At 39.0% G+C, this 23,605-nt stretch overlaps 1 protein-coding gene and 1 long non-coding RNA gene across 3 annotated transcripts in view; one reads left to right on the top strand and one right to left on the bottom strand.

Moving 5' to 3' along the window:
- EFR3A (EFR3 homolog A) overlaps nt 1-11,224 on the bottom strand; it is a 77,830-nt gene extending 66,606 nt beyond the window's left edge. For both annotated transcript variants that reach the window (XM_061374097.1, XM_061374098.1), the window contains exons 1-2: nt 11,157-11,224; nt 5,491-5,544 (exon numbers count right to left, since the gene is read on the bottom strand). Coding sequence is in view for 1 of the 2 variants with exons in the window: in XM_061374098.1 (XP_061230082.1) it covers nt 5,491-5,500 (10 nt within the window). In the remaining variant the exon portion in view is untranslated. The remainder of the gene's footprint in view (nt 1-5,490; nt 5,545-11,156) is intronic.
- Nucleotides 11,225-17,512: 6,288 nt separating this feature from the next.
- On the top strand, nt 17,513-23,299 carry LOC133223444 (uncharacterized). The gene is made up of 3 exons (XR_009728575.1): nt 17,513-17,641; nt 18,533-18,646; nt 20,576-23,299. It is a non-coding gene; the product is annotated as an uncharacterized LOC133223444 (long non-coding RNA).
- Nucleotides 23,300-23,605: the final 306 nt, after the last annotated feature.

The raw sequence follows: 23,605 nt of genomic DNA, 5'->3' as shown, positions 1-23,605 counted from the left end.
TAAAAAGCTTGAATGGGAATAGAACTAAGTTCACCTCTAAAGCTTCTGATTTCCTGTGTTATATACCCAGATTGTGCACACATAAATGACCACAGCTTGAAAAAGAAATTCTTCAGGTTTTGATAAGGAGTAGAGGCAACAAAATTGTTCCTTACTTGGCTATACTGAAGTGTATTCCAAAATAAATGAAAGGAATGAAAGGAGGAATGATGTCAATGAGGTTACCAGACATATTTGCAATCTGTTAACATGAACGATTTTCATTTTCTGTGGATCTGCTCCTAAACATTCACTTTCCCAAATGGGGTTAGGACGATGCACATGGAGAGAATTAACACTTCTTCAAAATTAGCAAACTTTAAACAAATCCATGCAGATTCATTAAAGAACAGGGAAACACTCACCCCTTTGGGACAGCTAAAAAATCTTGGGTTTTGTTGTGGGCTTTTTTTGACTCAGCTCTGTCAAAGTATACATTTACAGAAGTGACCACTTTTTCTTTTCAGTGTAGAAAAGATACCTAAAAAATCAGCTGAAAAAAAACCCCACCCAACCTGTACCTAAGTGTTTACATATCCAAAGCTTTTATTATTTAAAGAATCCATTGAATATTTCGTGACCACAGTATTATAACAGTTACAGATATTCTGAAATACAGTTACTTTCCTTTACTGGCCTAGGTCTGGAAAATGGCAAAAAGCTGAAGGAAGCCCAAACCAAGACATGCCCTTGGCACCTGCTTTTCAAGTTCCTGTGTTGGTTAGGTCACTAGCTGAAAGATGCACTTGATACAGGGCTGCTGCTGTTTCTCATCCTCTAACGTACTAGAACAAAGCAGCAGACAGCAATTTGAAACGTTCCCCCATGTGACTCTTCTCTACTAGCCAGGAAATTAAAATTTTATAGCATTAAAATGTATTTATTTTAACACTATTCTAAGTAGTTAACAATACCAACAGAAAACTAATAGGGTTCCTAATGCCTATAAGATAAAGCAATTACAAAAAATGCTTCATTAAATAGAAGGTCCCATTTAGGGTTTTAAAATATCAGGGGTACGTGAAAAACATACTTGAGATGAGGAAAAAAATGTACGTTAGATAGAAAGAGTGGACAACGCTATTAATTAGAGCTATGGCCTAATGTTCCCTAAAAACATTAGAATGCTTAGCCCATGAAATAGTTATACAGACAGATTTTGGAATACAACTCCAGCCACCATGAGTATTTCACAGGGAACTAAATCTTCCCTTCTCATTAACAGTCTTGCTATTACTTACTTGTTATATACAAAATAAACATTAGAATTTTAAAAGACAAATAAATTAGTTTCCCAAAGTTGATGTTGAGGGAAGAAACCCAGAGCAAGATTATCTCCCTCTTAAAATGCATTAAGAACATTAAACACTAGTTAAATATTCATTCATTTCAAATTCCATTTCAAGTGCTGTTTTCCTTCCTAGGCTTGGCATGGAAACTCTAGCCAAAAAGAAAAGTATAATTTTAACAGAGTTTTTTTTTTTTTGTTTGGGGGGAGCAGGGTTTGGTTGGTTGTTTAAAGACCATGAAGCAATTGAACTGAAAGCAGTAATAGCCAAGAACAAAGAAAAAGACAATCACTAGTCAATGTTCAATATTCTATTTACATTCATCTCACAAAGACCAGGGAAGCCACTGGTACACACCAACTGCAGACTAGTTGTCTCTGCAAAGACAACTGGCAAAAAGCCACAGGGAAAACTGAGAAAACAACATGTTTAATATAGTTTAGCGAGAAGCAGTCAATGCCTTGAGTCTACTCAGAGAAGCACTCTGAAGTTACCAAAACAGTCACTGCACTGTAACCAAGAACAGGGCAAACTGAGGAAGGTTTCCCACATAACCGATACATATATCTCAAAAATCAGAGTGTTCACTTTCTAACTAGCAAATATTTGAAAGACCAGCATAGGAGAGGTTCATATTACTAAATTTTACCGCAGTAATTCAAGGGACAATGTGGGAAAATTTCATTTGTGAAAAATCCTTCTTTTTATTTAGTTGCTCTCTTAATTTTTGTTACAGGACCTGCTAATCAGCAGCTAAAATCAGTTTAACCTAACAATCACTATTAACAAAACTTTGAAAAGCAAGGATATAATTATGTTGACAGAATAAGTGGGAACAAAAATAAAGAGAAAAAAATGGAAAAAACCACCAAACTACACACGCAACTACCACAAGTAAAATACATTCTTCTAGACAGCAGGTGTTCTCACCTGTATCACACAGCGTTTTCATTTTAGTATAAAATCTGCCTTTAAGTTAAATATTTAATAAAGTAAGTAGGTTAGCTGTTTCTGAAAAGAAAAAAAACCCACCCCCCAAAAAAAAACAACAAAAAAACCCTCGTCTAACAGTGTTTCAGGCATCTGATTAAGTGTGAATATCAGGAACATAATGTTCAAAAAGAAGAGTCTTAATGAAAAAAACATAGCTAACTCGTATACCAAAACATTTCTTTAACAGAAGCATTTGTAACACTGCAATCCAAATGCAGCCAATAAAACCCTTCCAAAGCCACCCTTGTTCCTAGCAGAAGTGCATTAAACAAAATTACCTGCACCAGCTCTTGAAAAGGGAAATTGAGAGCACAACTGTGACAAACGTAAAACACATACTGCCTGTACTGCAAAGGCTGTCTGCTTACAAGTTCTTTGGTTTTGTATTTAACTAAAACGACTAATTCATCTTTTCATGGTTTCTTTGTGATAAGGCACAGCTAAATCAGTTAATAAAATAGCTGTGGCTCAAATCAACCTACTCCTACTGTACTTTATAACAGAAGTGAGAAAACGTATTTGCTTTCTGCACACTGCTGCAGCAGTTTTATAGCATTACATCTCCACTACAGCCTAGATGTCAAAATTATACCATGCATGGCTAGACAAAAACCAAACACTTTGACATTTTAATCTTAGATTAGGTTAGAGAGAGCAGATTTAAAATTTCCTATTTAGGGGCTATTATTGTACTAAGACTAAAACCTTAATGTTATTTTATTAAGGACTCAATGGAGCACTATGTACCCCTATTCTTAAATAGGATCACTAAATAGCAACATTAATAGAAAGCTTTGATAATCCAGTATGGAAAGCATAACTAGTACAAAGACCAGCACACATGACTAAGATGAGGTTAAATGAGATGAACATTACCTTTGGTTAACTGTGTACATTCATCTCTCTCCCTCTCAATACCACAACCCAGGTCTGACCACATGCCTTTTTTTTTTTTTTGGACAGTTAATATTAAGGGAGACAGAAATCATATTGTCTTGTGAACATTTAATGTACAATAACTTCAAGACTGACTTCTAAAGCACCTCTATGAACAGCTAAAGTCCCCAGAAAGATAAATAATGTCTCCTTGTCCAGTCTGTCCATAATGTCAGTATCTTACCTCTCCAGATCTTCCAAGCCACTACTTTTAGACCTAGGAATTCCCTAAGTACTGTACTCCAAAAATGGGGTAAGAATATTTACTGATACAGAGACTCAGGGAAGCAAGCATGACAACACTGGAAGAGAGGGAGTTGGTCAGTATGACCCAAGACCTCCATCAAACTCTCCTTTTATCTAGATACTACTACCCTACTTAATTTGCAAAGAATTCTTTCTAGAACAACAGAAAACATCTTGTTGTTTTTTTTTATATTTCACTCTAACAGCCTTTTCCATCTTTTATTCAGAAAGATGTTCAGTGCATTTCTTGACGTGTGGGATGAGAGAACTCCATGTGGGGGGAAAAAAGAAATAAAATCCCAGCCTTTACAAACAACTGAGATTTTTTTTAGATTTCAAAGACAAATACTTTCAGATTTCAAAATAACACTAAATAGTAGCAACCTGTTTTGTCAATATGCTATAAAATGAATCCTGCAGAACAATCCTAAATTGGCAGGAAGAAGCTTGCCCTTTCACAAACAACAAAGTTGAAGTTTTGAAGGCTGTCTCAATGCACATTGATGAGAAGTGATGCTTGTTTGGATTGCAATCTAATCATACTTCATCACCACAATTTTTGAAGGGAAACCATTTAAGACAGTTCTGTTACTTCATACAAATTGCAATGCACACACATATGTTAGGTTACCTTCCCTTCATCCATACACTTAAAAATCTACACAGAACTAAATGGCTGCATTGTTCTGAATGTCTCACTACAGCTAAAGATTGGAATCGGTTGGTTTCATCTCCTTTAAGTTCCATTTGACTCTGTAGTAATGCAGATTCCACATGCATTAGGATAAACAGCGTTAATAACAACCCTGAACATAAGCCTACCTGGTTTAGAAAAACAAAAACATCTTACTTTTACAGTTTAATAATATTGCTTTTCCAGTCTGTTTAAAATAGCCACACACTCCTACACAGCAGAAGTGACTATCACGATAAAGGCCTTAATATAAGCACAGCAGTGAAACACGATTACAAAAGTTGAACCACAGCACAGTCAAAACTATGGCAGCTGATTCTTATGCACAAGCACAATAAAATACGTATTTGCCATTACTTCGTTACAGACCCTCATGTCTATGTAGAGAAATAATTTCAACTATTTACCACAAAAGCTGAAAGCATCTAAGGTATGCTACATGACTGTGGTTTCAAACAACATAACAGAATTACTGTAAAACATTTTTGGTACCCAGCAGTCACAACTTCCTACAAATCTCAGGAAACTGCAAAACGAAAAAGGGTCAAATATGTTCCTCATGAAATTAAACATTTGTGAAATTTATTAAAAAACTATCATTAAAATACATTGTATATGATAATTACTGTAACTTTATGAAGACTTCCTTATCCTCTGCATAAAGCAGAGTGCTTTGCCCAAAGCCTGATGTTAGTAATTTTACTAGAGACCATGCAGGATTTTCCTAAATAGAAAAATTAAAAGTAGTTGGATTTAATACTATTGCAACACATTTCACAACTTAAGCCTTTGTGTGAGGGGAATTTGCTGCTCTTCAAGGCAGACAATAATTTGATTCTTTGAAGCATCTGCCTCAGAAATCTCATTTAAGTTTGAATGCTAAAAATTTTAAGTCTTATCACTTTGTGTCCTAAATAATAATTTTATCTTCTATAAGCAATGTTTGGAATTTTCCACAGAAAGGATTATAGATATATTAGAATTTATTTTTTAATACAACTATTTCAGCATGTATTTAAAAAACACAAAATTCAATGTTAAACTGTAAACTTTGGATCGAAAAGGAAAATGCAGAGTCTATGCCAGGCTCCTTTGAAAAAAACACAGAGATTTACAAATGCAAAAGCTGGATAATGCTGAAATGAAAAATACCTTATAGATTACAAGTATCATGTTCCCTTTTGGTGTATTTTAATGTTAATTTTGGTAGAATTCTTAACCTCCAAACAACAATATCATAATAGTAAACACTCCTAAATACCATTTTAATGTACTTAAGTTAACAATACTTACTGCCAGGCATTGTCAATCAGGAATCTGTCTTCAATTTTGCAAAACTATTACAAACTATAGAGAAAATAACAAAAAAAAAATAAGTCAAGACAATAATCTAAGACAATTTACATCCAAACACACATAGTAACTTATGCAGAATGAGCCAGAGTCACATTCTGCAGCTCCAGCATGAAACTGTTACCACAGAAACCCAGATATCATTTTAACAGACTAGACTAAATGTAGGCTTTGCCAGTGGTAGAAATTTAGTCTTTCTGATCTTGTATTTGATGCCTGAGTAAACATTTTTCTCTGTATTTATTGGGATGACCTTTAAAACTGCCACTGTTTAGGATGTTAAATGCTATACAGCCTTTCAGGATACTTCCCCTTCAAATGTAAATCACAGCACTTCTCCAGAGAAACACCTGCCAAAGGTTTCTGTTCTGCACACAGAAAAATGAGGCTGCAAAAGCTGTGTGGCACCTTCTAGGACGTTTTGCTTCCAGTCTTTAAAAAAAAAAAGGCAGATTTTAAATCAAAGACCAAATTACTATAACCAATAGTTGCTCAAAGGACTTTTCATGCAATTCGGTATCTTTATACAATGAACTCAACTGAAGTTAGGACAATCTATTTTGGGGATAAAAATAGCCTAATCTACCGTTTAATTCTTGAGCATTAAAATGCAATTTGTGAAGATTTTTCTATATTAAGGCAGCGCATCTGAGTTTTATTAACTGCCAAATGCAACCTCCCTGCAAATGTACCTTTTGATATACAATAAAAAAATCTCAGTTAAAGAGAATGAGTTACTGTTCCCAAAACAAAACAAAAAAAAAAAAAAAAAGGAAGATATTCAGATAATAGTTGCTTATATATGCACACCAAAATACCTATAATTCCAGGCAATGATAATGTGAGAATAAAGATTTATTTGGTCACAAGACACAAACAGTGTTCATAGGTGTTAAAAATAAACCTTTTCTTATTGTACATTTATTTCAATCAGGGGTTCTAATTTGCTGATAGCAACTGTGATTAAAAATAGTGTTTCAAAGCAATTTATTTAACATGTGCTACCTTATTAGAAGGCTGCATGTCCCTCTTCAAGGACAGAGTAACAGCATAATTTTCTACAAGGAAATGTGCTGTGGAGTGTGATGCTCAACAGACACATGGAAAAGTGAAATCTCTAATACAGTGTAGTTAAGAAATTGGCTGAGAGATTACAGAAGACATTTACTGACATATTGGAACATAAAAATGCAAAGAGCCTGATGAGAGGTTCAAGGGAGTCAAGTGCCAGACTCTGTTTTACTGACCATCACAAGCAATCAGGTGTTCAATACATTTTGCTACTTTAGCACTGCTGTTGCCAGCAAAATCAACAACCTTTAGAAGATATTCATGCAGAAATTACTAGAAAAGCTGCATAAGCAACTAAGACAAGTGTCCAACTCAAAGACTTTTGGTTCTGTTTTTAAGTAATTTGGTAGATTATTAATCATTTATGATCTGTAACAGGACCAAAAATTCAATATGGAGGTGGCCTACTTCTACATGGAGAACAGACTACACAATTTCCTCTCCATAAAGTGCTCAATCACTGGCTCGTCAGGCCTAGGGCAAAGCTTAGTCCAAATGCTGATAGCTGCTACACTAGAACAGAACTAAAAATAAGAAGCTTTCCATCATGAGGCTGTTCTACTGTTTGTCACTGAATGAGATTTTACATATCAAGAGAGGGAAAAGAACAACAAAACAAAACACAGAATTTTATGAAGTAGAACTTGGCTATAATTAAAACAGAAAGATGGTAAACCATGAGATATAATTTAGTTTCCTAAATAGTCTAACACATACTAACATGTTCCATGTAATTCTGTGGTATTTGACAGATGACCAGAGGCAACTTAAGGATGCTATGTGCCTATACAATGTCTCCTGCAGCAAAGCAGCTGACCCTGGATACTAAAGAGGTAAATAATAGTCATGTCTACTTTCTGTGGAGGACTAAAGTTATACTGTTTTCCTAAAGATGCAATAATAATTCTAAACACAATTGTAATCAAAGTGCAATGCTAGTGAATGTACCTTAAAAGGCAGATCAACACTTGTATGATACATACACACCACACAAATGCTTTTCTGAGCTGGAAATGTCCATACCAAAGTGATCTTCATCTTTTTGGCCAGATCAGCTTTGAAAATGTTCCCTGTTGTTCTATTCTGGTGTCCTCAACATAAAAAGGACATGGAACTGTTGGAACAAGTCCAGAGAAGGGCCACGAGGATGATCAGGGGACTGGAGCACCTCCCATATGAAGACAGGCTGAGAAAGTTGGGGCTGTTCAGCCTGGAGAAGAGAAGGCTGCATGGAGACCTCATAGCAGCCTTCCAGTATCTGAAGGGGGCCTACAGGGATGCTGGGAATGGACTCTTCATTAGGGACTGTAGTGATAAGACAAGGGGTAATGGGTTAAAACTTAAACAGGGGAAGTTTACATTGGATACAAGGAGGAAATTCTTTCCTGTCAGGGTGGTGAGGCACTGGAATGGGTTGCTCAGGGAGGTTGTGAATGCTCCATCCTTGGCAGTGTTCAAGGCCAGGTTGGACGAAGCCTTGGGTGATATGGTTTAGTGTGAGGTGTCCCTGCCCATGGCAGGGGGGTTGGAACTTGATGATCTTAAGGTCCTTTCCAACCCTAACTATTCTATGATTCTATGGGTTTTTTTAACAAAAAAATTCAGTTTAGTTTTAAGGAGATTTTAAATGATTTGCCTAAGATAAGGAAATCCAAAGCCAATTCATTGTACCAGCAGGTTCAAGGTGCACTAACAGGAATAAAACTACTTTTGGTTTGACTTACTGGTTCCAATAATCATCTTCCTCCATTACATGCTTATGTGTGATTTTTTTTCTTCATTACTTTAACTAAACTGGGATCTGAAATTAAAAGATAGGTTTTAAGCAGAAACTATTTCTTATTATCACAAGATTTCACAGATGTCAGTGAAAGCCAAAGAGAAAAGCAGACATCTTTATCTTGTCTGCCCGAAAACAAAAGATCTCTGTAAAAGTTCTAAAATGGAAAAACATATATACCCTTGTGCTCCAGGCAAAGAAACAGAAGTCAGCACACCTGAGGTTTTGTATTTTCTACCAGTAAGCCCACGATTATGATAGTGTATTATGTAATTCTATAAATTATTAACTTAATTTTGAGTATTCAAAACAAAATTGCCAGCTGGGCACCTACCCACTCCTCCAAATTATGCCAAAGAAAAGGAGAGGGTTAAACACCTGTCAGAAAGGCAACGTAAGATGGGCAGGCATGAACTGAAAAACATAAAAATACACTACACATTAAGTTTTTACATCACTTGGTTCCCCACATGTATTTCCTACTTGAAAAATCAATCAAGGCCTTTAGTTTTGAAGGCAGGCAAATGGCCAGTGAAATGCAAGATTCATGTCACATGCTCATTCCTAAATATAGACAGGCAGGCTCCAATGGTAATTCCCAGAATCCAAAAAATGCAATATAAGATGGATTCACATACCACAGTGCAGTTCTGTGGAAGTACCTGACTTTATTCCAAATTAGCTTTCTCAGGTAGAGAAGCAAACTCTGGTATGAGCCTGGCTGCATTAATGAGGCTGCCCACCCAGAAGAGTTCAGCTAAACAGGCACACATAAAGGGACATTTGTCCTGCCTCACCTTAGAGAATTCAGCCTTGAGCAGACAGCTTTAGGACAAGAAAAACCTTGCACATTAAATAAGTGTTCCTTTAGCAACCTTTCCCCCCTTCTCAAAGGCTAGTTTAACCCAACAGCCATTTCATTAACAAAATTAAAAGCAATGCTCCTCTGCCCAGGTACACATGTTGCAAGTGGATGGTTAAAAACCCATCAGATAAACAGGTGTTGCTCTAATCTAACTGTAGGAAACATGATTTGCTTTTTTTTTTAAAAAAAAAAAAGTCTTCAAAAGCCGTTTGAAAATAACACTGCAATTTTGCAATAATTATTTCATTACAGAGTTAGACTGGGCAGTTAAACGTGCCTGATACTTACCAAAGCTGTTTTTAACCTGTGAATTTTACAACTTAGATTTCATAATTAGAAGCACTAACCCCTCTCATTATACTTGAAGTTCAACTGCCAAGTCTGATTAGCATTCTAATGCCTCCTTCTGCTTCCATGTAATATAAAATTTGGTTATTCTTTTATCCTGTACAAGTTTGGATCAGAAATAGAAATTACTGCTCAACAACTGCAAACTTTTTCATAATAAGGACATAACAAGGATGCCAAACTTAACTATTTAATTTTAAAGTAGTTATTCAGTTATAAACTGTATTTTAATTCCCATTTTTGTGGGTATGTTTGCTTTTTTTTCCTGAATCAGAAATTAATCCCATTCTAGCAGCCTTTATCTGGACAAATATTAAGTGTTATTCAAAGGTGTAAATAAAACTTATGCATAAGCCTTTATGCATATCAGAACACTACAGTCAAGATTTCAAACCCAAACGACCGGTTTCTCAGGGACAGTTCACAAGTTCCAGAGTATCCATACACTGAGGCTTTCAGCAGGATGCCCTGGATACTAAAGTTACTCCAGAAAACATTTCAAATTATTTTAAATGCATTATCAAAGGCTTCAGGAATTAAAGGACCTGTATCTTCCCAAAGCCTTCTCTGTTATTCAGGTTTTAGCTCACCTACTCAATTTGGACAGCAAACATTTGATTTAGCTTTATAAAGTAAAACATCAAGGCTTGCAAACTTTATTTGAAGTAGGAATTCAAGTGCTGTTTCTAAATAACAGGATTTTCCACAAGTTCTTCAACAGAGCACAGAGATTCCTCAGCCCACACCAGGATCTTTTCTTCCTAGCGTATCAGCTATAGGATACCTTCCCAGGTGTATTCAGCACAACAAAGAAGTTGTACTGTAATTAGTTCTCAGTTAACAGGATTTGTGGACTTACACCTCAATTATCTAAAGTATGGCTCCATGCTGCACAATTAAAGCAGAAGATGAAGCTGTTTAAGCAAGCTCACAGCATAGCTCTATTGTACATTTGCATTGTGCTCATTTAATGCTTAGCAGTACCTCGCTGTGTTATAGCCAATTTGACGGAAAACAGCTCCAGGAAATCCCAAAACCACAGTTCTCTACTGCTTCGCTGCTTTCAGACTGATGCTACTGGGATATCCCACTACATCAGACACGATTGGCAACTGATAACAAGGTTTTGACTTATGACCGCCTCATGGAAGGCCTCTACCTCTTGAAGGAGCGTCACGCAGGGACCACTCAGTAGTGGCAGGTCCACAGGTCCTCTCCTAGGAAAGGCACTGGGGGGTCCCGCTCACTACCACAGGCGCCCGGGACAGGGTTTGTAGTGGGTAGCACCCACCGTGGCATCCCGAGCCGGCCGCGCTGCCCACAGCGTGCGGGGCGCCGAGAGGCGACGTCCTAAGGCTGCTTCTCCCGTCTCCCTCCTGCTGCCCTGGGAGGTCCCGCTGCCCCGCTCAGCGCCCGCCTATCTAGTGCGTCCTCCTCGCTCCCAAACGCGGACAGCGGAGAAGTGATCATAAGAACGGGTAAAGGAGACGACTGTGAAGGTAAAGACAAGAAAGCACCGCTTCCTGGCGGCCCCAGACTCACCTCAAGCACCTCTCCGACTCTCTTTACCAGCCGCCATCTTCCCCCCACCCCCCATGTCACCCGGGCGCAAAGCACGCCGGGAGTTGTAGTCGTGTGAGGAGCTGTGCCGCGTCCTGTCTCTGTCTCTCGCTCCACACACACAAGCAACGACCAGGGGTCACGACGGAAGAAGGAGCACCGCGACAGGGCGCAGCAGTCCCGGAGCAAGGGGTGCTCCGTGCCCGGGCACCGCGAAGGGTGGCCGAGGCGGGCAAAGGGAGCCGCTGGCGGACACAACTCCCGGCATGCTTTGCGGGGGTACAGGGGCTGGCCCCAGGTCGGGGGGGCCATGAGGGGGGCGCTGGTTTCACCAGTGTCCGGTACCGGCACGGTTGTCCGGCTGAGCTGAAGCCCTGGTGGAGAGCCGTCCCCCCTGTGCCTGTGATGTGTGTGAGGAAATGGAGTCACTTCTGTGAAGGGCAGTGGGGTGCCCGGGAGGGAAAAGGTGTTGCTTTCTTCAGACAAAGCAAAGTCAAAGCTGGACCCTAAACTGGCGTGTTTCTGCAATTATAAGTGCGAATTGAGCTGTGTTCGGCTCCGATTACCACTGCTGAAGAAAGGGTCCAGCACGAAGTTCGTGATGCACAACCCCAATGGAGACCACACAAAACAGCCGCTGGTATGAGGCAGTAATCTCTTAATCTGTTCTCCTTGAAGTAACGCTACCAGGTACAAAACCTGTTGCCTTTGATGCCTGTTTTTCTAGACAGCCAAGGGGAAATCTGAAACGGATATACCTCGTTTTAGATAGCTTCTTCTGAAAGGAGACAGCCCAGTCCAACTGTCAAGTTAGATGGATGAGTCAAAGGTATTCTCCACATTTGAATCACAGAGTCATAGACTGGTTTGGGTTGGAAGGGACCTGAAAGCTCATCCAGTTCTAACCCGTGCCATGGGCAGGGACACCTTCCACTAGAGCAGGTTGCTCTGAGCCCTGTCCAACCTGGTCTTGAACACTCCCAGGGATGGGGCAACCACAGCTTCTCTGGGCAACCTGTGCCAGGGCCTCAGCACCACCCAACTTGTGCCAGATGCAGCTTCAGTCTGTAGATCTTTCTTCTAATCACCAGCTATAGGCAGCCTGTGCTCCTTATGGAAGTGTTTCATTCAAGCTGTATTTAACAGGCAAATGTCTATTAGTTGTGCGTAAGGGCATGCAGGCTCCAACATACCTGTCGTGCCACATGGTTTCAGGAAAATGCTGGCAAATAGTGCAGCTACTAGTTCTTACTAGCTGTTTGAATGAGACAAACAGCAACCCAGGTAGGTGTTCATTCAGCCACTACTCACAGGTTTAAATGTAGCACTGTGAGTACCATCCTGATTTCTCTATTTTTTCTTTTGGTTTAAGAAACACTAAAATGGCTTAAAGCCAAAGTTTCAGTTGTCTAACATTACAGCTTCTGTGTCTCTGATGAGTACCTTTTATTATCAGAGGGGGTTTGAAATGTTTTCCTCCTGTTTTATTATGTTATAAACATCTGTGAGTATGGAGTAGACTTGCAAAGCTCAAATCATAGAGTAAATATCGTGTTGGAATTAAGCTTTGTTGGAGGAGATCTGCTATGCTTAGAAGCAGGCCTTTTTTTATTACATTATTATATAAACCACGTGGTATCTGTTATTCAATAAAATTCATTAAAGTCCTTAGCTTAATTGTAGTGCTGTTGTTTCAATCAACTGTTTTCCTAATTCACTTTCAGTTCAGAGCAAAATGCTGTAGCTCATGAATACGTATGTGTTGATTTCTCTGAGCTTTATGTGCTGTGTAACGGGTAGCAGATTTACTTGTGGAATACAAGAGCTTTTCATTTTAGTGAGGACAACAGAAGAGCATCCGGTCACCTTTCTGTCCCATACCAATTTGTCATCAACCATCTATGTAAGATGGGCCTGATCCTTTGACCACATCTAGGGTGACAATCAAACTACCAAGTAAGATTAACAAAAAGTTGCATTACATACCTAGGACATTTCTGCATGCCTAATTTGCAGCCAAACTGTCTGGTTTTGCTTCCCCTCATCCCAAGCCCATCTAAGTGAACTAGCCAGTTTTGACTGAATGTCTCCTAAATCCAAAAGTTCATACGTGTTGATCCACACATGCACACAGCTCTGTGTCCTGTGTGGCCTGCTTTTGAATTGTTTGTAAAAGTGATAATAATTCTATAGGAATAACTTTCAGAGCTTTCATTCTAGAAGTATCTAAAGGGTGAGACAGAAACATCCTGTTCTTTAGCCAGTACTGAAATGTGAATTGCATTAGTAATTTGGCAGTAGCAACTCTATGATCTGTAATTGGATAACTAAAGTCACATGAAAGTACAATCAAATGTTCAATGTCTGCAGGAAGCAGGAAGAAGTACTTTAGTTTGAAATGCTAGTAGAGGTTCAAAAGGGTAACAGGAATGATTAGTTACCCTTGAATGGTCTAAAAGTATGAGCTCTTTTCAAGGAGTTTTAAAGAAAAATAATGAGGAAAGTAAAAAATCCTAAAGGAATTAATGTACCCCAACAACAGTACAATGCCGGAGTGGCAGAATGCTACTGTTGTACCTGTGTAGGAAAGATACAGCATATATAGATGGGGAAAAATAGATAAGTAAATGTACAGTACTCATGAACAGAAATGAGCAAAGGGAGAATTAGTGATCGACTTACAGCTGCTCACCACTGCACTTTAAAATCCATTATAGTAATTAATTTGGGCTTTTGCAGTGAGAAAGCAGTAGTTTTCATAGCAATAGCTCTATAGTTTGCTCAGCTACCAGAAGAGAAAACCATTCACAGGCATTTCACTGAAATGTATGTCATCTATATAATCAGTTGCCAATTAAATAATCATTTTATTAATACTTATTTGGTAATGTGCTTTTCCAATCACATATTTTTATGCTTGATCCTATAAATGGGTGGCAATTATGGTATTTTATAAGTTGATGATAGAAGATGTTTCTACCAAGAATAGTTAGACTGCAGTGATCAGATCCTCAGGCCCTGCGTTAAGACATTTACATTGTTCATTTTGGCAGGAGGTACAGTGGATGCAAACTGCTGATATGAACCAGCCCTGAAAGCAGAGCAGAGAGTTCATGCCAATTCCACCCCCCAACCATCCAGCATCTTCCTAGTAGATACCTTTTTTTTTATCCCCAGTCTCTTCTCAAGCAAGATTTCTTGGTGACAGCTCTGCTAACCAGGAAGACAGCTGTCAGGGGCACAGCAAATATAGATTGGAATGATTATAACTTTATAGAAATGCTCAGAAAGTGCTGAGCAGCCGCTGTCAGAAAAGTTAGTGCCTTGCAGATGTCTCGGAGCAAGAATCTTCAAATTGCATCCAAAATCCCCAAATACTTGTCAAAACTATGGCCACAGATACTCAGAGAATAAATTCCACATCAGAATTGAAAATGTCAACATGAAAATGTCAGGTGTGTAAGAAAAGTTCTCATATGATGTATATATACACACGTATGTATTTGATAATGATACACAGGTGCTTTATTCTTAAGTCATTAATTATTCTAAAGTTAAAGAGTCTGTATAACACGTTTATTCAAACTGAGAAGGAGACATTCTTACTCCATTGCATTACATACTCTTCATCCTTTCCTCTGGCATCAGGATTGTCTAGAGTTATAATTTTTCTGGCAGATTGGAGCAGTTCTGATAGGGTTTATTTTTAGAATGGGTAGTGTTTCCATAAACTAAATGGGTTTATAATACCATATTTAAATGAGGTCTGTGTTACTAAAATTTAACATACTTGTCCAGCTGGGGGCAGAAGGGGGATGAAGTAGAGAACTTGTACCAATACAGAGTGGCAATGTGATGCCTCAGATACTGTGCATGAAACTCAGGTTTCCCGAAGTGTTGTCTGTAAAGGGCTGGCTATGCAGATAAGTCCCAGTTGATCCCATCATAGTTTTCCTACTCCAGATCAGTTCCAAATCCATTCCACTGAGCAGCTGATGTACCTCAGCATCTTGTGTATATCTTCACTTGAGGCGTTCTCTTCCCTCTGCTATATAATAGGAAATTAATGTCAAAATTTATTTACCATGACAGCCAAAAATAGAATTTAATTATTCTCATCCATTTTCAGTCTCAGCTAGATTATTTTCTGAGATTCAATTAAAATCCTCTGGAAAAGAATGAATGTGATCCAGTTTTGTTGCAAACAATATTTATTCTGCCAAGTACTGATAACAAGCAATGCACATTATGCTCCATGCAATTCATTTTTATTTCTTTTTCCTTAGTTTCTAAGGGGTTTGCAATCACACTGATCAGTCCCTGATATCTTGAGAGCCAAAAGGCTAACTTCAGCCACAGACAGACACAAATAAGCGTCACAGGCAAGATGGTTCTGGAGGTTGGGTGAAAACCTGTAAAAAGCTGGGCAAACTTGATGTGCGTTGGTGACCTCAGAGAGAGAAAAAAGCATCACATGAATTCATTCATTATGTTGCTTGACCTGGTCTGCTAAGGCATGCTGTGCATACAAGCTACAGATGCACCACCAAGCCAGGCCTGACGGGTACTTCCTTCTTCCCAGATGATAATGAGGGAATGTGGGAGGGCTGCTAAAAGTATTAGGGAATGAATGAGGTCATGATAAAAAAAGAGAGGAACTGGGATTATGACAGTGGAAGCACAGTTGTTTAGGATGCAAATCCATGGGAAATCAGGTTTCACCAGTTCCACTGATCAATGAAAGAAAATATTTATGTTTTCCTGTCAATACCTTTTGGAGAAAGACATATCACAGCCATTAAAACAAACGTCTCTAAAAGGACTGTGGGTGACAGCCTCCACTGAGAAAAAAAACCACCCAACTTAATTTCCTATCACAGTGGGCCAGATTCTCAGCTTGTGTGAACTGCCAGGATTAAGCTGAAATGAATTGAGTTGTGCTGTCTTGGTGCCAATGGCCTGTTTTAGGATGTTAAAAATACTTACAAGCAAATACAGATAAACAAAAAAATTAGGCAGAAATACGATTAGGGAAAATGGATCTAAAAATACAGTATGAAAAGCTGTTATGCTGTAATAGGTAATGGTAGGATGATAAAATATTAACTATTTTCAGATCTACTGTCAAAACTAAGTAGGAGATTCATCCCTTTTCACTTCAAAACATTTCTTAGTGTTCTTTACCCTGTTATAAGAAGTAGTATCGTCAGGAAGACCTAGGCTGGGATAAAAGCCTGAAGCATGGATACAAGGGAAAATGGTGATTGTGAGGAGGACTCAGTGGCATGGTGAAACACCGTGGGAATGCTTCAGAATGGAGGACGTGCAGTTGTGTCTCTCTCAGGCCTCTCTAAAAGCAAATGAGATTACAAATAACAGGTTCCTGGCCAGTCACTATCAGGAATTCAAGGGTACACAATTGTGTCTGCAAAAGAAGTGTGTGTAGGAGCGTGTGAGAGAGAGTGTGATTATTGTGCTGACTTGATCTGTTCCCAGACCACTGGGGCAGAACTGATGACTTTTTGTTCCAGAACACTGGGACAATGCTTGCATGTTCTTGAGGAGGTGAGATTTCCGAGTACGTGAATATCCTGTTTGGCTGCATAGTCAAGATCCTTGTCTGTAGCTATAAAAAGGACAAGAAAAAAAGGAATAAATGACTTAGATCACATACTGAGTCCGTGTCTTCCAGTCCACCGCAAAACACAGACTGACTTTAAGAGATCAGAGCCTGGAAAACTCTTGGTTGAAATGCACAAGGTCATTTTGCTGGCTTTCTCTGGGATAATTATCTTCATAGTATCTAGAATGGAGCTGTATTTTGGATTTGTACTGGAAACAGTGTTGATAACACGGGGATGTTTTCCTAACTGCTACCCACTGCTTACACAGATTCAAGGCCTTTTCTGCTCCTCACCCCACAGCACCAGCAAGCAGGCTAGGGATGCGCAAGGAGTTCGGAGGGGACACAGTCAGGACAGCTGACCCAACTGACCCAAGGGATATATTCCAGACCATATGGCATCATGATCAGCATATAAACTGGGGGAAGAAGAAGGGAGAGGGGGACATCTGGGGTGGTTTGGCTTCCCAAGTAGCCATTAGACATGGCAGAGCCCTGTTCCCTGGACGTGGCTGCTGAGGGGAAGTGCTGAGTGTATTCCTTGTTTTGCTTTGCTTTGCTTGTGTGTGCAGGTTTTGCTTTACCTATTAAATTGTCTTTATCTCAACCCAGGAGTTATCTCCCTTTTACTCTTCAGTTCTCTCCCTCATCTTCTTGCGAGGGGAGTAAAAGTCTAGGGCTTAGTTCCTGTCTAGTGTTAAACCACCGTAGTCATCAATGCTCACTACAGCATCTCCTCTCCTGTACTGAGAACAGCCTCTGAGGCACAGGAATCCCACCACCCCCCTGCTGTTAGCTGATCTTTGTGATAAGTACTGCCTAACTGGAATTGCTGTGGTTAGAGGTAGCTAACAAATGACTGCTCTATGTGTGTCCCAGTAGAGCATTTTTATCTCTTCAGATTTTGCTTTTGAATCTTAATACCGTTGTGGACTTTTGCCTTAGTGCTTGCTGAGACTTAGCTGAGTTCCTCCCAAAATACGTTAATTTGCTTTACACAGCAACTTTTGAGATGAGTAGGTACTCATTTGAACTGAGACACAGAGAGCTTAAGGTTTGGGATGTCAAGTTTTCAATACAGAAAACTTGTTGGGGTTTTTTGTTTGTTTTTTTTTTTTTTTTTTGGAGTATTTGTCTAGAATGGCAATTGCTACTGCTGTATGAAACTGCCCCTTGCAGAAGCAAGTCACTGCCGGTACCTATGCGCTCACTTCCAGTATGTCCATGGTTTCCCACTCCAGTCTTTCTCCTAGGTGTAAAGTACACCTTTTCTTAATCCCTCTGAATGTGGTATGTGTGGAGTAGAGTGGATGTTGTTGCTTCTTTCCTAGAAAAATCCCTTCCCTTCCCTTTTTCATGCATTTAGTTGTGCCAATATGCCAAGTTCATAAATAGAAAACTGTCATAAAGGTGTTCCTTTATCTAGTCTGTGTTGAATACAGCAGCCTGGGAAGAGGTCATGCCCTGATATGACATCTGTGACTATCAAATTTGGAACTAGCTTCAGATTTGCTCTCAGGTATGCAGGCTGGTCCTGTGTGTTCTCAACCTGGTTCTGTACGCCCTATGTCCTTCATTAAGGATTCACATGAGGTGTCATATTGAAGACAAAATTCCTTGGGGGTAAAACTGCTCAAAAAGGTGTCAGCCAGTAAGACCAGCATTTCCAAAGCTAGGTTACTGCTGTCAGTAAAGTACCATGGTGCTGGCTATAATTCATGTTATTTTCCTTTAGGTCCTGGAATGAGTTAAGTTTGCCTGAAGTGATCTAGAACTTGCACAGCCAAGTGCCATGTCCTGCCATGTCCATTTCAATCCCCTGAACCTTATCTCTGCTCTCTGGGAACAGGTGGGATTCTCAACTTCATCTGACTTTTCCAAGCTAATTGGGATGCCCATTGAGAGAGTGAAGGAGTGAGCGTGTGTTGAAATAGTACATGATTTGACTAAAAAAAAACAAAACACACCAAAAATGTAAAGAGAACGTGGTGTTAAAATGCTGCTTTTCATGATTGCTGAATTCCACAACCACTTTAAGAAATGCTATTCAGAAAATCATTGATTTCTGGTGTCATCTTACCTTGAAGGAGGTCACTGAAGTAAGCAAGAATGTATACAAGTGAATGAACAAAATTTACCTCAGAGTCATTCATCAGCTCTGACTGCTGCATAGAAAATATCTGTAGCTTGACCATATTCTCTACTTGGTACAGTTTTGACAGAAGAGCAGTTAGGTCATTTGTACTGTGTCTAGCACATCTGAGCAAACTCTTTAAAGTTGTAAATAGAAAAAATAGCTCTTTCTAACCAATCCTCTTTCTACTATATTGGTAATTAATGAGATTAAACAAGTATCTCTAAATAGTTTATGTATTCCAATGGCTTATTTTCTGCTGGCTTTATGAATGTCCTTCTAAAGAAAGCATGAAAGAGATATTGACTTTATTTTTCTGAAATAGCCTGCAGAAAAAAATTACTTTCATTTTTGGGAATAACTGTAAGTTGTTGGTTTTGAGAATAAAAAGAATACTCTGCAATACTTGAACTGGTTTCCACTTTAAAGTTTCTGAAGCAAGAGAGCTTGCATGAATTTTTAATCTCCTAAATTTAAATCCTTAGAGTATTGAAGAAAACAAAGCAAACAAACAAAAAGTTCTAGTTGAGCTAAAATAATAATGCAGCTCCCTTCTCCCAGCAAAAACTCATTGATAAAAGGAATTGCAGTGCTGATCCTCAAACTTCGTTTCCAACTCCTGCAACAAAACAGCAGCTGGGGTTCTTTAATCCTCAGTATAGTAGTATTGGAGATGCTCTTCCCATAATCTATAATTGTAAATAGGAACAAATCATGATCCAGTTAAAAGGTATTCCCTTTTTTTTTTAGCAGAATGATGATTTCATTCACAAGTTCTTGCAGTGCAAACATGAACAACACTAGGCACAGGCCTTAGGTGTGCTAATTTCTGGTTCTCGCTGAATTTTCCAAGAGGAAATCGTGCATTTTCTTCATGGCCTTTCATTCATGAACCACAAAAAAGATACAATAATACTACACCAGTATTGGTGGGACTCATCCATAAGTTGCGAGTACCATATTTAATGCCTTTTATCCAACATAGCTGGACAGATTTTACAAATACAGACTCTGCAGGAATCTTTTCCCAACTACTTGCCTTCCAGTCATTTCTAGGGTGCCTCGCACATGGTTATATGGTTATATATATATTGTAAATGGATTAGTGAGTAAAAGGTAGTTGCATGCTCTTGAAGTATCAGAATCTTTTGTTGCCTCGTTTAGAAGTTAGTATGGTGGTTTTGCATGGAGAACAGAGAAAGGTGAACAACTCATTGCTTCATTTACAGAGCGGCGTATACGTGGAGAGGAAAGCAAATAGGTGCAGCAACTGGAAGCAGCCTTCCTTGTTTGCCACATGAATGGATTTTCAAGGCAGGATTTAATTTTATTTTTTTTATTTAAGTATAGACTTTAATTTATATATAACGTTTTTAATCTTCAGAAGAACAGAGCCAAGTAATTGAAAACAGCTACTTTTATCTGAAAGGACTCCTAGAAGTAGTATATGGTGTTGTAACTATTGCAATATCATGTACTGTTCTTACTTTTAATTTATGGAAAGATAACTGGGTTACTGTAATAGCAGTCATCTATTTCCTCCCACTAAAATGGTTTTATTGTTCAGATAATTTGATAGAATTAGCTGACAAAAATGCGGTCTAACTGAGAAATCTTTTACTGTCTGATGTGTTTTTACAACAGGCGTGTCACCTACTTACATTCCCATCCCACTTTGCTGAGGGAGAAAACCAAACTGCTCAGAAGACTCCAGTAAGAAATGAAAATCTCAGGTGAATGCTTACAGTTTAGTTGATGTGATAGTCAGTTTTCTATGTGGTGATGAGCCTGGTGAGGAAAGAAATCAAGACCAGTAACTGATGTCACCCAGGCTGCTGTGTTGTGACTTCAGATTCAGAATGATGAAGAGCTGAAATGGTGGCCTGTTACACAGCTTTTCCCCTAATTTAAGAAGTACCCTTAAGGTTCAGGCTGATGCAGCATAGTGAAGGATGTGCTAAGAGAGCTTGTATTGTAGAATTTTATGTTTATAAAATAAATTATTATAGACCTATGTTACGTCTGGTGAAGTGAATGGTTCATTTGAATACAGATGCTAAGCGGCACACGATTCCTCATTTGTAACACACTAACTGACAGTTCAATGTTACATGAAGTGTTCCAGCACTGTGGAACATTCCCTTATTCTTATGACTTCATTCTCTGGAGAGAACTCAATAAGCTGTGTCAGAGGAACATAAAGGGTGAAAGGAATGGTAGTACCATTCTTTTATCACCCAGTACTATGAACCCTGCAAAAGCCTCTCTTTATCTCCATCAGCAGGTTTCAGGCTATTGTCTGCAAGGGACACCTTGCAAGGGAGTCTGCAAGGCCAGTCTCCATGGCACTTCTTCCACCCTTCAGGGGCTGCCATTTGATGGAAGTAAGGGAAGTGCAGGGAGGGACAGGCAGGAGATTGTCCACAAGCTTTAAGGTACACTCAGAACTAGGTGACAAAAAACAAGAAGGATCCACTGGTCTTCTAATATTTGTATTTCACAGAATTAATCCTGTGTGTTTTACCTACAAGGAAGAAACCTGAGATTTCAGAAATGATTAAGGGGTCATACTAGCTCTCTTCCTCCTCTCCTTAATTTTGCCTGCTGACCCAATTTTGTGCTTCCTTTAACAAGACAGTATCTCCCTAGAATAACAATATGGTTCAGCTCATACACAACATCCCTTGCCATTGCTAAGATTCAGAATATAATTGAGTTATATATATAGCTATTAATTTCAGGATCCCTAGGGTTATGCTGAGACACTGATGCCTTCCTCCTACATTATTTTACAATGTATCTTACAGAGATTGTGGGAACATTTTATACATTTCCAAGTTCTGATTAATGAATCTATCTGCAGGAAATAAAGCTCATATCAGAGTATTTTGTTGCAATTTTACCTTTCCTGTTAAACTTGTTGGCTGTTTGAAAAGTATAGTTTGTATAAACTACTCTTGCCATGAATTCTCCATAAGCAGGGTCTCAAGACTCTAACTCTGTCCTTGCCCTGCAGTGTGCTTAGGGGCCAAACACTTCATATGTTCTCCTGTTCACATATTTGAAATGTGATCAATAGTTGTTGCATCCTCTATAAAGAACATTCACTTCTACCAATGCAAAGCACTTGTACTGGAACAAGATGTTCTGATAACATTGTGAACTGCCCATCCTTCCACCTGCTAACTTGGCCTGTTATGGCACACATAGTATCAGTAATCCAAGCTCTAAAATGTGCTCATCTGTTCTGCTTCTCTTCCTGCTTCTTCCACACCATAAGGCTGGCTTTGCTATCACAAGATTTAAGCAATAATAACAAGAATTAGATCCTTCTGATGTTTGAGACTTATGGTTATGCTCGTGTCTTTTATTCAGGGCAATCAGAGATTTAAGTTCTTATGTGAAGCTCTGTTTCTAAAATCCTGCAGTCAAGGCTTTGGCACACACACAGAATTCCATAAGTTGTCTAAAATCACAGCAGTTGGTGCATAGCCTGCTTTTTATCACAGTGTAATTTTACATTACCCGATTTCTAGTGTCACATTCACATAAAATTGGAGTTCTTGTAGCTCCAAGTTGAACTCTGATATTCTGAACTACTGTGTTCCTTTTGCAAACTGAATTCAGTTCCCCTCAAGAGGACGAGGGAGTGAGAGGGCGGCTGGGTGAGCATCTGTCAGCCAGCCATGGTCAGCAGCCACACAACTGAAGGAATTCTGCTGCTTAGAATTTGGTCCTGAACATTGATCTTGGTGCCTAGAAGAATTAGGTGTTAATTGTGGCAGCTCAAACAGGCCTAATATAGCAAAACACCCCACTTTTCTGCAAAAGGCATGTATTCTTAAACTAAGCGAAGTACAAACTGCAGAAAGCATACTTTGTAGCACAAAATTACCCCATGCAATGCATGCTGCTTCACTTTGCCCCCAGTGTAATACTTTAAGAAAAGTACCTTTTGAAATAGAATACTAATGAAATCATAATCGCATCTATAGATGTCCTGAGTATACACTAATTTTAAAGTAGGCACAGAGAAAAATGTTACATGTGTGCTATTTGGAGACTAATCTGACCTGATAAATAATTCATATGAAACCAATGAAGCTATATGTTTAGTCAGTTTCTTTCTGTAGATGATCTGCAGTCCATTCCATTTATCCTCATACGCTGTTGGCAAGTTTAACTTGTTTCTCAGTATATGATTAAGAAGTGGGGTGAAAGAAGCATCTTGTTCCCTATTTTCCTTTTGCAATTGCCATGCATTGTAAGTTCTCCTGCCAGGACAGTCAGTGGAAGCTCAGGTTTTTTAAACTCTTGGGCTTTGGCCTAAACATTGAACAATCTCAGTGATTTAGAGTATATTTGCATTTGTGCAGGGAAAAGGGGAGAAATTCATATGGTGCTAGACTGTGCGTCCATGCCCAGGCACTGGCCATGGGGCTGCAAGGCAGCCAAATCTTCGAGCCCAGTTCAGCCAGTTTTCATTCCACCTGACTGACCATTATCTAGTCAATATTTTGTCAGTTTGTCAATGAAGAAATTTTTTAATAACAGCTTCCAGTTTTCATGTGTAATACAGTGAGTTAAATCCCTAAAAAAAAAAGCCTGCTCCCTGTAAGTCTTTGTAGTAGAACAGCTACCTATAATGACTCACTGAGCTGAGATGCTTATGAA

The sequence above is a fragment of the Neopsephotus bourkii genome, unplaced genomic scaffold (genome assembly GCF_033783945.1).
Source record: "Neopsephotus bourkii isolate Nb327-2 ecotype Australia unplaced genomic scaffold, CSIRO-AGI_Nbou_v1 NB_1637, whole genome shotgun sequence".
Taxonomy (NCBI): Eukaryota; Metazoa; Chordata; class Aves; order Psittaciformes; family Psittacidae; genus Neopsephotus; species Neopsephotus bourkii.
This window is presented reverse-complemented; position numbering and strand designations above follow the sequence as displayed.